The sequence below is a fragment of the Nematolebias whitei genome, chromosome 2, assembly GCF_014905685.2.
Source record: "Nematolebias whitei isolate Nwh7 chromosome 2, NemWhi1, whole genome shotgun sequence".
Classification (NCBI taxonomy): Eukaryota; Metazoa; Chordata; class Actinopteri; order Cyprinodontiformes; family Rivulidae; genus Nematolebias; species Nematolebias whitei.
In genome coordinates, this window is record NC_056499.1 from 6,981,800 (window position 1) to 6,997,546 (window position 15,747).

Below are 15,747 nucleotides of genomic sequence, written 5' to 3' on the forward strand. Positions count from 1 at the left end.
GAATTAGACTAAAACCTCATTGTTTTAATTAACGCTCCACCTGCTGGTTGAAAGCTGTGGTTCGAATGTGTCAGAGGCACCGCTTTGATCTGTTTTAGTGGCTCAGCTTGATTTATCAGCCAGATCCTTACGATGCGTGTTTTTTATTTGTGATTGTGCGCTTGTCTACACACACCTTCCAGTAAAAACCTCACCTGGAGGGACATGCAACATCTGGTTGTTCGAACTTCTCGCCCAGTTAACCTGGTTGCAAACGACTGGAGAACCAACGGCGTCGGACGCAAAGGTACTGCAACTTCTTCCAAGCTTGTGGAGGACGGAAGGTGACAAAGTTAAAGAAATAAATACACAGTAACAAAATGTATCATTTAATTATCAAATACATCATTAAATATGCAGTTAAATTATTTATTACATGATTTATTCAATTATTTAATTTTGTCTCATTCCACCCTTGTGTGTCACCATGAAATTGTGTTAACTGTCGGTCTCACTCATCAAACTCAGTGGGCGGGACTAGGGCGGGGCTAACGCTGAGCATGCGAAATTGCTTCGGTCTGATGAAAAAAGGTTTCATTCCAAATACACGTAAACACAATTACCGCTTCCTAAAGTTTTTTTTTTCAGAATATATTTTCTGGTCTATCGATTATCTGTGGTCAGTTTGTCTTCGCTTGCTGTGAGGAGCAGCCAATCAGGCGTCAGGGTTAGGGTTAGTCCCGCCCACTGAGTTTGACGAGTGAGGCTAACCGTTCACATCATTTCATGGTTTCACTGGAGGGTGGAAGGTGACAAAAATAAATAAATAAGTCATGAAATAAATAATTTAAAAGGTACATTTTATTATTTAAGGGTGTATTTAATAATTTAATTGTATATTTAATGATTTAATTATGTATTTAATAATTAAATGAAACATTTGCCATGTATGTATTATGTATTTATTTCATTTTGTCACATTCCGTCCTCCATATGATTCTTCCTTCAGTGAATTGTGAATTCAGTCGTTTATGTCGCACCTAAAGAGCCCCACTTATTAGAAATTCACTGAAACTTTCCAGAGAAGTTTGATCAAACCTACAAATGATAATCACCTGCTTTCCTCTGACATTTAATTTTTCCTCTCTCTTTTGTTGCTTTGGTTTGTGCAGTTAGTCATTCGTATGGATATGGTCTGCTTGATGCCAGTGCAATTACGTCGCTGGCAAAGTCCTGGAGTTACGTGGGGCCACAGAGAAAATGTGTGATCTCCATTCTCACTGAGCCGAGGTTAGTATGCTGCACATGCACACACAACCCGGTGCTTCAGAGCTTCTGATCGCTTTTACTTTCTGTCTGCTTTATGTTGATTACTGTTCTAGTGAATAGGCCTGTCACGATAAACAATAAATAAATTCATCGCATGATAAATTTATTTATTGGCTTTATCGTTTCTTCGCGTCTCTCTCTTTCTACTGAAGACACTGGGTGCTCTTCACTGACCCCTCCCTTTCTCTTTTCTCTTTAAAATCCATTTTAACCGTGCAAAATCGCGTTTTTGGATCGTTACAAGCAGCTAAGCTGAGAAGCTAAGCTACGAGCTAAGCTAACGGATCGACTTTGGGATAAAACCTCTGTCTTGTCGAAGCTCCAAAATTCACGGTTGAAACTCGTGCCTTTGTGTAAGAAGTTGTTTTTCTCTGCAAAAATAAGCTGAGAACTTGTTTACTGTTTTTTTTTTTTTTTTATTAAAAGCTTTGTGTGACAAATGCTATGCTAAAGATTTCAAACCACTCTGAGCATCTGCCATTTTGAGAACCAAATAAAAGTAAGTAGATACAGCCCATGTCACGTCAAGGGGCCTCCCTCCCATTTTTCTTAGAAACACGCTGCTTGCTCCCTCACTATCCATCCTTCAGTTCAAACGGTCTTATACTGCCATCCAGTGGTCAAAAAGGATACTAAACTCAAAACAAATTAACCCATATTTCTTGTTAAATTTGACAATAATTACTAATCAATATTATCGTTTATCGCAATAATTCCTGAGACAATTAATCGCCCAGCAAAATTTGTTATCGTGCCAGACCTACTAGTGAATAAAGCACACGAGGAAACGCTTTAAAACACCTACCTTTATAACTACACACCTTTTTCATTGGGACTTCACACAGTTTTACCTCTGCTGCTCACACTGGTTCATTTTCTGTCAGTTTGTGCTGAAAACGTTTTGCTTTCTTTATATCACGCTGCCCTTCTAGAAACTTTCAGAGGTTATATGGATGTGTGCAAACATCTAAAACCTTCTGGAAGGGTTATTGAAATCTGAAAGGAACGACGAGTTAGAAAAAATAGATGTGATCTGACCCAAGGGCATGAAGAAAAGATGTAGGCAGAGGGAAGCCTGAAGGCCCGTGGCACCTAATTCACCTTTCATATCCCACATTCTTATTGATCTTTAAATGCAAGCCCCCCTTTGAGGTTTCTGCATATTTTATGTTTCGCTTTAGTGACTCGTTGTGTCTTCAGCAGCCGGCGGGTGCCTGTTGAAATGTCTGCTTGGTCTTCTTTTACTGTACTATACCTCCTCTTCCATTTTTTTTTTTTTTTTGCTTCTTGTTGTCAGAGTCTAAACTCTGTCTGACATTTCCTCCTCGTTATGCGCTCCCTGTCACTCGGCTCTCTGGGTCTGAGGTTCGTCTCTGTTACTGAAACACTCGGAGCAGATGGCCTGAGCGTCTGGGAGCTGCAGGCAAGGCACGTTACTTCATTTACATTTTAGTATTTTAGCTGTCTTACTTATCAAGAAAGACGTGATGGTAATCGGGGGTGCACTTTGGTTTCTTTCTTCTTGCTACTTCTAGTCATTATTTAAAAAAACCAGATCACCTTATTTATAATTACTGTTCCACATCACGTGACTCAGTTCAGCTGATTTATTCAGACTGCAGTCAGTTGTTGTATTGTGATGAAATGATAAAGACTTGACGGACATTTAATTGCTTATTTATGAATTTCAGAGTGACAGCACTTTGAAGCTCTGCGATCTGAAATGTATCATTAAGACAGTTTCTCCGCTTACATTTGGAAAATTGATTTGTCAAAGCACGAAGCGTTAACAGAAGATCTCCTGTGACCATTTATCTAACAGCGTAAGGCTGCAGACACACTATAAATACCAGCTAGATTTCTTATCTTTATTCATAAAAGAGGCATTGATGTGTCCACTCACTTTGTTGCACTAAGGATAAAAACAAACCATTCAAATTACCATTTTACTGACAGGAAATATACATTGTACCTGTTTAAAGGTGCTCATTGCAAACTAAAACAATAATGTGGGGTTTCATTAAATGATGTCAAACGGTGCAGTTTGAAAGACTTGACTCCAGTAGTTTTCCAGATGTGTACCAATGCAGGTGTGCACTCAGTGTAAACAAAACACAACCCCCACAAATAAGCCTGAGCCATGTGACTTGACGTGCATGATGCTGGCTGAAGTGTGTTTAGGTAAACTAATGTGGTGGAACCGGACAAGCGAAGAATCTCGGATGTTTGGTTGAAAAATTAGGAATGAATTTGCTGCTAAATGCAAAAAAAAAAAAAAAAAAGGAAATAAATAAATAAATATTAAAGAATCAAGTGATGGAGCAGAGCGGTGGAGCGCCATAAAGAGAGAGCTCCGCATTCAAACACGTGGCTTTTACCAAACTTCTGCCGGATCAGTAAGTTCTTTGGCAGCACGACGGCTCAGTGATCTCAATGGGATTTGCCTGGTTAAATAAAGGTTAATAAATAAACAGTTTTAAAGTTGGTGTTTTTTTTTTTTTTTCAACTCAATCCCCGTTTTCTGTCACGTCAGCTGTTTTCATAACACTACTTTTATTTTAACAGCATTTTTATTGTACTTTGTTGTTATATGTTCTGCCTGGAACAGGTCTTTCTTGTAAATGAGTCCTTGTGGTTCATTTCATTCATTCAACCTTTATTTCTACAGGTTAATCCCATTGAGCCTCGGGGACTCGTTTACAAGAGAGACCTGAATTTTAACAAAGTGACTTTGTGACTTGTCCATCAATGAGACTAGCCTGTGTAAATAAAGGTTAAATGAATGACTTCATTGGTAAACAAACACACATGGTCACTTTGAACAAACATGTCAGATTGTAGATATTTCGTCTTCTTTTTTTTTCTGGCCAGTCATCATGAAAATGCAAAAAGTACTGAAGTTATCCGCAGCAGGAAGCTCTTGGATAGCATTCAAAAAGATTGTTTCAGATTTTGTTACCAATCAATTTGTATTTACAGTAGTCCCTCACTTATCGCAGACACTCCTGCGAGTTTTATAAATCCTTCCCACTCTTGGAATGTCCTGAACGCTCTAAAAGAGCACAGCGTGTCATGATCTCCACGCTCTGCCACGCCCACTTCTCCGCCACATTCACACTCATGCTCCTCACCTGTGTCACTCCCAGTCTCCCTCCTGCTGCACCTGTGCGCTGAGCTTCTTTGGCCCTCCCCCGTCTCTGCCTCCCTGCCACATCGTCTGATCGCCTCGTGCCTGAAGTATCCAACATTCTTGTTCCTGCTCTCATTCCTAAAGGCTCGGTTCGGGTCGTGCTTGATTATTTTAAATAAACAGTCCACGCTGCTCGTGTGACTCACTCATGTATAAGACGGACACACACCTTCTCAGAAAGAGAAAGGAGGGGCGGGGGGTCTATCTTATACCTGAGTGAGCCACACTCAGCCATTCTCTCTCTCTCTTTTTAAACTGATTTAACTCTTGTTTTTCCACCTAAGCATTTTCTTCGATATTCTACATTTGTTCATCTGATCTGTTCATCCCTGCTCCCTGAGCAGTAGTGATGGGGAAAGACAGACTCCACCCCCACCCCCTCCTTTCTCTTTCTGAGGCTGTCACAGCAGAGCAGAGACGCAGGCTGCTGTGTGTCTCTGCTCTGCTGTGACAGCCTCAGAAAGAGAAAGGAGGGGGCGGGGTCTGTCTTTCCCCATCACCAGCTGTGTGTCGTGTACAATCTTATGATGAAAACCCATGAAAGAGTGAATCTGCGAAAGTCGAACCACAAAGTCGAGGGACTACTGTAGTTAGTTTCCAAGAAAATCTTTGGTTGGCAATAGATGTTTGAGCACACTTAATACGCATGTGGGGTCAACTGCAATAGCTAAATTCATTAAACAAATGAGAATTCGTTAAATTTATAGATTTATGCTACTTTACATTTGGAGTTTAATGTTTATTTAACCTTTTGGTCACGGTTCTTTTCAGAACAATTCCTCTTCTCTAACCGTATTTGTAGGAATCGTTCAAACAAATAAACATTTATAACATTCAAACTTTTCCCAAAATAAGTTCACAGAGCCGATGCAGATCACATAAATCCGTGTTTGCTGTCCTCTTGAGTTTTAACTGTATTTATTTCTGGTGTTACTTCAGGACTGGAACAAAGTTCAAATGTTTTATGTCAACCAGCAGTCAGTTGATGGTATAAAACATGTTGAGCAAATAAAGAGAGATAAAGAAGGAGAACTTGGAAACGCTGTAGGAACGTTTTTTTTAATTTTTTTTTTTATGAGATGTCATCATATATGTGTGGAACATGGCCAGTGATGAAAATAATAATAAAATCCAACGGTTCTTGTGATAAATGATACAGTAGTCCCTCGTTTATTGAGGGGGATCCATACCATGAAGCCCCAAGGTGTTTTAAACCCTTCCCACACTCTTGAAATATTCTAAACAATGTTTCTGAACTTGAAAAGTTCTAAACGAGCACAGAATGTCATGATTTCAGCTCCCTGCCTCAGCTGCTCTTTGCCGCCTGCAAGTGCTCTTGGCCACGCCCACTTTTTCGATCCAAGTATCGAGGGACGACTGTAAACTGCTAGACAGCACTGTCTAAATATGAGCCAACGTAGCTCCTAAAAGTTTACTGGCAACAGTTATTTCCTTCCAGTGCCCACGAGCCATCAAACTGCACAGTTCTGCAGCAGAGAACAAGTTTTTCTTCCTCCAGCTATTTGGTCCAAGTCGCACCACTTCGATAAATTGACCGACACTTTACCCTCAGCAGCAGTTTGAATAAATTTACTTTTTCAAATTGAACAGAACCACCAGTTTGCATATAAATATACATATTGCAAACATGCATTTTGTTCAAAGCAGCTTGGATGTCAATTTGCATTTTTATGAGCAGTTGGGTGATTCGTTTTATGTCTAATGCTAATAACTGCTGTAAGCTGACTTTGTAAATAACTAAGTGAGGCTGCTTCGTTGGTTTAAGGTGTTTACTAAGTTGTATCAGTTTGAGCTGAAACTCAAGGGGCAATCTCCGTAACAGCCCGGGTTTGTATTTTAATCACATGTGTGTAACTAAAACTGCACGCTGTGCTCCTTCTTGGAAATGTTATGGATGTGTGTAATCTCCTAAGAGGATTTGAGGTGAAGTAAAGAAAGACCGGGTGATTTACTCGTCCGACAACAGCGGAGCTACAGGTTCAGGCACTAATCCTTTTCAAGACTACAAACTCTTCATCCTTAGCGGCTCTCACTGTGGCCGAGAGCAAAATGTCACGCAGTTTCCTGAAACGTGTATCTACCAAACAATAAAATCTGTTATTAACGGAGCATGTCCCGTTTGTTTCTCGTATTTTACAGGAACATCGGCAGCCGTTTGTCTATCAACAAAACTGTGGATGCCTGCATCGGGTCGGACAGCTACGTGACGTCGTTGGAGCACGTTCAGGCCCGGCTCACCCTGTCCTACAACCGGAGAGGAAACCTGGCCATCCATCTCATAAGTCCTGCTGGCACACGCTCCACCCTGCTCCACCCCAGGTACAAACGCTTCACCACAACGTGCACATGAATGATGGGTTAATTAAACACAAATCGTTTTACTCTCCTGCCCACTCCACTTCCTGCAGGCCTCATGACTACTCATCAGAGGGCTTCAATGACTGGGCTTTCATGACCACCCACTCCTGGGATGAGAACCCCAACGGAGTGTGGACGTTGGAGATCGAGAACGTGGCTGGCGCCAGTGATTATGGTAAAGCAGCTCTCGTACCATTACAGTAATTTTTGGCCTATAGTCGCAGTTTTTTTGCATAATTTGCATGCCCTGCGACTTATACGGCGAAGCGACTTATTTAGGGATTTATTCTCGTATTTATGAACCAATATTTGACTGAGATATGACCATTTTCATTCATTCTGACTGAAAATATTGAACACTACCATTTTCAGCCTCTAGATGGCACTCGAGTAGTGTGGCATGCTGTTGTATCATGTAATAAATGAAAATGGCTATTAATGACGCAGTCGGCTTGCCGTAGACTGCCAACTTTGTCCATCTTGCCTGGAGCAAATGTCAAATCAGCTTCATTTTGCTGCACCGCCCCGGTGAAATGCAGCTGATTTGACTATTAAAGTGCATTTATTAAGTAAAAGTTGAACTGAGACACACCTTTACTATAAAGTCGAGCAAACAAATAATTGTTTTTAAATGTTAATCTTGTTGAATTCTTGTTAAAGTCCTACCGTGCACGCTCCCGCGGCCGCCATTTGGCAGCCATTTGATTTTTGGCACACCGGCACACATTTCCTGGTTGTCAGCGGTGACGCATAATAGATCTGACTTATACGGCAAAGCGACACGTATTTATGAATTTTCCCACTTTATTAGACAAATTTGGACTGATGCGACGTTTACGGCGGAAAATACGGTAGTTTCTTCAGAAATATGTCACGCAGCGATTTTTGTTTGGAAGTAAAACTGCCCTTTAAACTTTTCTCTGATGAAAAGTCACCCTTTTTTTTATTTCCATTCAACACATTTTAATCTGTTGAGTCGGCGACTCAGCTCAAAGGTTCAAAGTTCGCTTCATGAGATTAGAGATCAAGCTTCTCCTGAAGCCGAGGTGTCTTCGCTCTCAGGAGATGATCCTGGAACGCCCTAAAGCAAATCAGTTTTCCTGATTTTTCTGCCTCTAGCACATGAAAAAACTGACGTAAATGCTCTTTGTGTGCGTTTCGTTACATTAATGCATATCCTTGCTTCCTTTAAGAACGGTTGTGAGGAACAAAACTTTTCCATTCTTTTTAGCTCTAAGCTCCTCTTGAAGCCTCCTTTGTTCTCGTCTCCACAAGGTGCGTTTTAAGGAATTGAACTGGATCAGGATGGTGGAAATGGAACAATTTCTGGGTCATGAGCAGAAAGAGGACACTATGCAGCATAAAATATTGTGAAAAGCTCTCTTTCAGTTCGCTCTTTTAATTTCCACTAACAACTGTTTTCAGCTCCTTAACGTAAAACCTCAGCTGAGAAAAGTCCAATCAGCAGAGTTGAGGCTTTTTACCTCTCATCAGCTCTGACGCTTGGATGCTTCTTGAAAGACGTGCACTTAAGAAGTCAACCTGGTTACAGAGTGGATTCATGCTGGGCCTAAATTGAAGGTCGATGTCTCCGAGATATTTTCCATGAGAAGAATCAGTCGAATAGATTCATCAAACCTTCAGGGAGCGCTGGAGCGTTACAGTTTCTGACAGGCCTACTTCTAATTTCTGTTTTTATTCCCATCCCTCCTCTTAGGCACGCTGACCCAGTTCATCCTGGTGCTGTACGGCACCAGCTCAACATCTTCCAGCTCTTCTGAAGCGCCTCCGTCCAGCGACGACGGCTGCAAGACTCTCGATCTGGAAGTGAAATGCATCGGTAAGACTTGAGTCTCTTGGTTTTCCTTCCAGGAAGTGGCAGCGGTCAGAGGGTGGATCGTACAAACGGAGGCGGCTGGTTGGAGTGACAGTCATGACACGTGATCGTTCAGCTCTGCGACTGTTGATGAACTTTTCTCTGCTCCTTATGACACCAAACTGTCTTGACAGCAGTATGAGCTTGAAATGAAGAGCTAACGACCGATGAGATGAAACAAGTTTAGCCTCAGGTCTCCTCACTAATCTAGTTTTAATTTAAGGGTCTTCACACGGTCGTTTCCTCTTAATGTAAATACTGCTACAGGCGAGGTCTAATGTTACCGCTGAACACCCGCGCTGACTCAGTATACATGTTGACTTAGTGATAGTCTGACCCCTACAGGCTGTCAGAGGTTCCTACACACACGTTGTTGTAAACATACTTTTTGGGGACTTTGCATTGACTTCCATTCATTTTCTATAGCCTAACCCTGACCCTTACCCAAAACCTAACCATTACTAGTACACGCCTAACCCCAACCCATCCACGATTCACACCTTAGTCCTAAACCTAACTCCTAATAAACCCCCAACGAGACTTATCCTTATGGGGACCTGGCTTTGGTCCCCATAAGGAGCAGTTGGTTCCAACAGTGCATGATTTTTTGTAAAATTGGTCCCCACAAGGTAACCTGAAACAAAACTGCGCACACACAGCGAGAGATTATAATTATCACGTATTTGATTATCATCTCACACTTCAGGATGATTTCTTTTGCACGAGAACACACTGTTCTGTGGCTATGGGCTCACAACCAGAAGAGCTGCACTTGCAATACAAAACACAACGATGTGCAGAAGCTTGGAAGCCGTTTATTCTGTGGACTTTGCTTCCAATGAGCCAAACGATTTTGTAGTCGTCCTGCTCCGTGTGATTCTCAGGCTTTCTCAAGCACTTTCAGACGTTTTCCCAGAGCTTGGGCTGCTTTTTACTCCGTTTGCTGTCCAGTCCTTGTACCTGACGATGACAACGAATTGTGCTTTGTGTAGACAAGTGGAGGGCCAGAAAGAGGCGTTGGGCTTTAAAAACGCATCTACGGTAGATGAAGAGTGTCTGAATAAGAACGAGAAACGAATCGAAGCATGAGCAGGATCTAAAGATTCATCATCCTTTGAGTTGTTTGTGATCGACTGCTGTCCTTTTTGTTATCTTTGGAAGTTGTTACTTATTTAGCTAAATAAATGTGAACAAATGGTGTCTTTGATGAGCTGCTGGTATCTAAAGATCTAATTTAAAGTCGTCTTTCACAAGTGATACAAAACTGGTTCGTGTCTGAAGTTTAGGAGCTTTTTATGACTGATACTCGGGTCAGAGTCATGTGGCTTAAAACTAAAAAAATCTTAAAATGGTCACGTACTGGACGGAAAATTAGAAGGCAAAAAGCAACCGATGAAAGAAAAGTTAGTTGGGAAACTTGAAGGACTATTAATTGACCACTTTAAAAGAAAGTCGAGCTCCTTGGAAGCAAAATATGAAGAAAAAAAGGACAGAACTCAAAACTTCTGTTCAGATTTAGTTTGTTTTAAAAAAAAATTAACAGTGACTATTTGAAAGCAAAGTTGTGTTTAAAGTTGGGGGGGGGGAAATATTATAAAGATGTTAGGTTGAACAGTTTTTAGTTTTTGTTGTAATTGTGCTTTTTGTACGACGGCGCTTTAGGGCCATGCTAAGAAAAAGAATTATTAAAAGCCATAAAATTACGAAAATAAAGTTTTAATATTATGAGAATAAAGTCGTATGAGACGTTTTGCATCTCTCGTGTTTGTTTTTCCACGAGTCAGATCCACGACTCGACCTGTCAATCAATCCAGTAGGCGTGTCAGCAAATGACCAATCTGAAGCTAAATGAGTCGTAATATTATCCGAACTCCGACACGATAAAGCAGGTTTACCGCATTTGAATGAAGAATGAAGAATGTTGAGCATCTTGTTAAGTTATGTTTTGGTATTGGTTTTACAAATAATTAATTGGTAATCTGTGAGCACATCAGCTTCAGATTATTACCAGTATCAGGACTTTGAACCTGCTCACAGTTAAGTGGTACGCTCTGATGGTCTGCAGCGCAGCTCTGCAGGTAAGGAGCATTTGCTGACACGCCTACTGGATTGATTGACAGGTCGCGTCGTGGATCCGACTCGTGGAAATAAAATAAAATAAACGAGAGCTGTAAAAAAAAAAAAAAAAAGTTTTGTATGACTTTATTCTCGTAACATTATGGTTTTTAATGTTTTTTTCTTAGCGTGGTCCTAAAGCTCCGTCGTACGTATTGGACAGAAAATTAGAAAGACAAAAGCAACGGATCAATGAAAAATTACTTGGGGAAACTTGACGGACTATTGATTGACCACTTTAAAAGAAAGTCGTTCTCCTTGGAAGCAAAATATGGAAAAAAAAACGTAACTCAAAACTTCTGTGCAGATTTAGTTTGTTAAAAAAAATACGTAACAGTGACTACATGAAAGCAAAGTTGTGTTTAAACTAAAAAAAGAAAAACATAAAGAGATGTTGGGTTCAACAGTTTTTGTTGTAGTTGTACTCTGAGTCTGGACTGTGAAGATTCTGGTTCTGGCTCAGTAGAAACAAACGGTGTGTGCTGCTGCTAATTTCAGTTTCTCTCTGCTGCAGACTGCAATCCGGGCTACTACCTCTTTCAGCAGCGCTGTGTGAAAGAATGTCCCCCGGGCTTCGCAGTGGGCTCTCACCCTCTCAGCTACACGGTTGGGAATGCCATCCTCCCAGCCTCCGTCCCAGCCTGCCAGCCGTGCCACCCGCTCTGCCTCACGTGCAGCAGCCTCGGCCCGCAGGCCTGCCTGTCCTGCGCTCCTCACCGCTCCTTGGACACCGTGCCGGGCAGCTGCATGCACAGCGGTCAATACATGCGCGAGACTCCCGGCAGCTTCATGGTGGGTCCAGGGGACTTGAGACCTCAGCTGGAGCTCGGCTCCCGAATGCCCGTCGTCATCGCTGTGCTGAGCTGCATGGCCATCATCGCCACCTTCGGCGGCATCTTTCTGCTGCTGCAGCTGCGCTCAGGCGCTCACATCAAGCTGCCCTCTTTGGAGGCCGGTGGCGGCTTCAGCCTGGGGGGGAACCGGGTGGTGTCGTACCGCGGCATCCCGACAGTGTGGGGGGAGGAAGGATTCAATACAGACTCCGAAAACGAAGAGTTTGACGTCCACAATGAGAGGACTGCCTTTATCAAAACACAAAGTGCTCTTTAATCCCTCCACAGGTCCTTCCTCCTCCTCCTCCTCTGCTTTTTAAATCGGTTCATCCCTAATTTGTCTGATGATTCAGGGCTGCTGGTTTCTCTCCTTTCAGTCTCTTCTCGTTCGTTTTCTTGATTTCTCTCATCAGATTCTCACCCATTTCCTGCTGTAGGAACTGGTCTTCCTCTCTGCTGTGGGAGGCCTGATGGGAAGCTGCTGTTTCTTAAATCTGACAATGGTCTGAGCTTTGCTGTGTTCACACACGGGTGCATTTCAATCTAAGTGGCTCTTTCCCTCCTTTTACCCCCAAACCGCGAAGATTGTCTGTTTGTGCAGAGTCCATTTTCCATCCAGCTCCTGTTTGTTGCAGTAAACAGACAATTATTATTATTTGCTTAGTTTCCAAACTTCTGTCTCACGTTTCATTAGTCTCAGTGCAGTAGCCAGATGAGATTGTAGGAGTGTGTGTGTGTGCGCGCGTGTGTATTTCTGATTAAATGAGTGTCTGGATCTGATGAGCAGTGAGTAGAGGAACGTCTTTTATCAAGATGGTAAAGTGGGTCCTCATTTTCTGTTTTAACTGATAACAAAAAGAAATGAATTATGAGGCGTTCACTTCCTTTGGAAAAATGTGTTCTGTCCAAACTATCAGACATTTAAACTGTACCCAGAAAACTTCATTAATTTGTAGTGAATCAAATTTTTAAGGTTCTGTGTGAAAATGTCCAAACTTTTTTTTTTTTTACTTAAATTGACGTTTCTTGAGTCGGACGGGAGAAAACGCCACTTCTGATGAGAGAATTGTAAAATTTACACCCAACAGAATCGATTATTTATACTTTTAAAACTAGTGTTTTAAGCTTTACACTTAAAGAAGTTCCAGCTATATTTGTTTTTGACGTTCAAGATCAAATTAATTTATTTGGGTTTTTGCAAACTATAATTACGTTTTGCTCCCGACTTCCTGAGCACAAAAACAAACGGAAAAGATGCGCACACGCTGCTTGGTCCTCCCAGGAGCACAGTCCCTCCCAGAGACGTTCCTCCACGTCTGGTGGGGTTGAGACGGGAGTCGGCCGACGAGCTGCTGGGTCTGTGTGAAGGCGGAGCCTGTGGAAGCAGCTGACAGGTGTAGTTACCTGTGATTGATTTCCTAACGGAGCAAACGGCAACACAACACCGAGGCTCCCCTGCTGTCGGAGCACGTCAGCGTTCAGATCTGCCTCGCGTCGTAATGACTCGATGTGAGGATGGAGGAATGTGTAGCCCGTCTTTGTGGGGTGGTGTCCTCCGTCGTCTCGCTGCCTCTCCTCTTCCAAACACAAGTATTGTTTAAAAAAACAACAAAATCCTACAGCTCCATCAGAGTCTCTGCACTCATCCTTCATCTGGTTTGAATTTTAAATATTCCCGTCGGCGTACTCGGCAATTATTCTCCAAATGATACTGCGGCAAAGGATTTATCCTGGGAGGCTGTAATAATACCTTTAGGGAATTGATCTTAAGTGTTTTGTTTTTTTCCTCCTGGGCTGGTTATTATAAGAAATAAGCATCTCATTGTTTAATCCTTTATATCCATTTTACCACTTTTGTTTAATTTTTTTTTAAATTTTGTTGAGACCATGAGTTAATTTTTTTCCGGTGGAGCTTGTGGTTGTCATGGCGATGGCGTGCATGAAGCAAGCTGCAGCTGCTCATCTTTTTATGTAGCTCTCGTATCATACAGCGAGGTTTCTTTCATGCTCGGAGGGGCTGTTGAATCATTGCAGGGGTCAGAGCGTCTCCGGGTTAGACATGAAAAGGCTGTTTGGGAAAGATTTGGGAGAATCTTTGGAAAGGAAGAAGTGGTTGTAATTCATTTCTTCTTCTTCATCCCCTGAAGTTCCTTCCATGATCAGTATTCACACGTGGTCACACCTGGGCTTTGAAACTGACTCTTAAAATAAAAAGGCTTGAATAAACATCCACGGCATTCAAGTGCTAAATCAACCCAAATATGATGGAGGACTTGTGATTTCTCTCTTCTCTTACTGGTTTTTGTCTCTGACAATCAAATTTTCTGTCCTGAGGGCGACAAGCAAATCGTTTTTAGCTCCTAATTTAGCCACTTGTGTTACCAAACCTGCACAGGAGGGGTTACATGTGCTCGTAAATATGCATTTGAATGTGATTTTAAATAAAAACTAAATTGCATATAGCGGCTTATTTAGAAAATGTAAAACTTGAGTGATCGTTTTAAAGCAGGATCTGCTGAAATCACAGGAAAAGGAGACGGATTGATGTGGAAGCTGAGTTCACCTCACACGGCCAGTGCAGATGTAGCACATCTGCTTTATGAACTAGAAGTAAAACTAAGAATGGATTTGCCCTCGGCTTCAGTGCTTGGTGCGATGATCCTTTAGTGCCTACTGCCATTTAGGCGTGGATTGGTCCCTGTATGGCTCCGGCTTCAGCCACAAAATCTTACTGACTTCCTCGCTTTGTGCAACGTAAACAACATAACGAGCTAATGAAGCAACACAGTCACTTCCAAATCTAATCTGGCTGCCTTTTTTTTAATTTAAAGGAGCTATAATGACAGACTTGTACTGCGCTTTAGCTCCTTAAAGGTTTTCTCTAAACGGAAACCATGATTTCTGCATCTTAATGTATCCACTACAGCTCTGAACCGGTGAACCCTTTGCATTCAAGGGTTTAGACTTTTCAGAAAATCCTGATAGTAAGCAGCATTAATTAGTTTGTGCTTCCAACGCTGCTGAGAACCATTAGCAGTTAGCTCGCTGCTGTAACTGCCATGTAAACTGCACACTAAAAAAAAAGAGAACACGTTATCCCGGATAGCAGCTTTTAATTATTATAGCGCGGCTGCTTCACCGGCAGTAAAGCAGTCACAGGTTGACAGAAATGTGAGACTCGTCTTTCCAAGGCTGAGCTATGTTTCCTGCGTGGAGCTCGCTCTTGCTCCTGTCCTGCTTTAGGATGTGGCCTGAAGTGATCCACACGAAGTCACGTAGTTCGATAGGAGCAATATCTTTGGCAGAACCAAAGACAATCATTTTAATGCTGTCTGCTCAGTGCTGGAACGCGTTGCTTTCAGGTTCCATCGTCCCCCTTCAGTTGTGTTCAAAGTGTTCATGTTGTGTTGAAAATGTTCAGTCATCTCTGCCTTGTTTGAAAACCTGCGGGGACACCCTGAGTGTCCAGCTGTGGATGGAGGAGCTTGAATGTATCCCGTCACCGTTACCTTAAGGGCTGAATCAGCACGTTTGTTAAAGTTGAAACACTTTGTGACGAAGAGCGGCGGCGCAGCCTCGGTCCGGTCTGTCGACCCCCTCCCGCCTCCCTGTGAGGTTCCTGACCTGTGGCTGGGCTCGGTACCTTACAGATTCTGACCGATGATCAATGTACAAGACTGTGTATCTCACACGGGACGTAACTCTAAAATATAAGGCCTATTTTTCTACTATATGAATGGTGCAGTGTAATTTTTCTTGTAATTTAAAGATTGTTTTTTTGGGGGCTTTTGTTTTCTCCTTTTTATTTAATTGATGTCAATTATAGATTCTACTAAAATAAAGATCTATGCAAATTTAAACGTGTTTTGTCCCTTTGTTTTAGTAAATGTGCATTTGTCAGAGCTGAATGAGAAGTGCCACTGTACTGAAGTGAAAGCACTTTATTTCAAAACTGAAAATGCACTTGGATTAAAAAAATATTTGGTCAGTCTGTTTAGTTATTGAACTGATATTGTGGTAAAGGATTAGTATTTTTTTTTAAGTTG

General features: G+C 42.0%; 1 protein-coding gene across 1 annotated transcript in view; it reads left to right on the forward strand.

Annotated features, from left to right (window-relative positions):
• Window positions 1–15,485, forward strand: part of furina (furin (paired basic amino acid cleaving enzyme) a) — a 107,412-nt gene extending 91,927 nt beyond the window's left edge. The window contains exons 11-16 of the mRNA XM_037689787.1: window positions 183–286; window positions 1,152–1,269; window positions 6,659–6,838; window positions 6,928–7,052; window positions 8,595–8,717; window positions 11,383–15,485. Of these exons, the coding sequence (XP_037545715.1) occupies window positions 183–286; window positions 1,152–1,269; window positions 6,659–6,838; window positions 6,928–7,052; window positions 8,595–8,717; window positions 11,383–11,978 (1,246 nt within the window). The 3' untranslated portion in view covers window positions 11,979–15,485. The remainder of the gene's footprint in view (window positions 1–182; window positions 287–1,151; window positions 1,270–6,658; window positions 6,839–6,927; window positions 7,053–8,594; window positions 8,718–11,382) is intronic.
• Window positions 15,486–15,747: the final 262 nt, after the last annotated feature.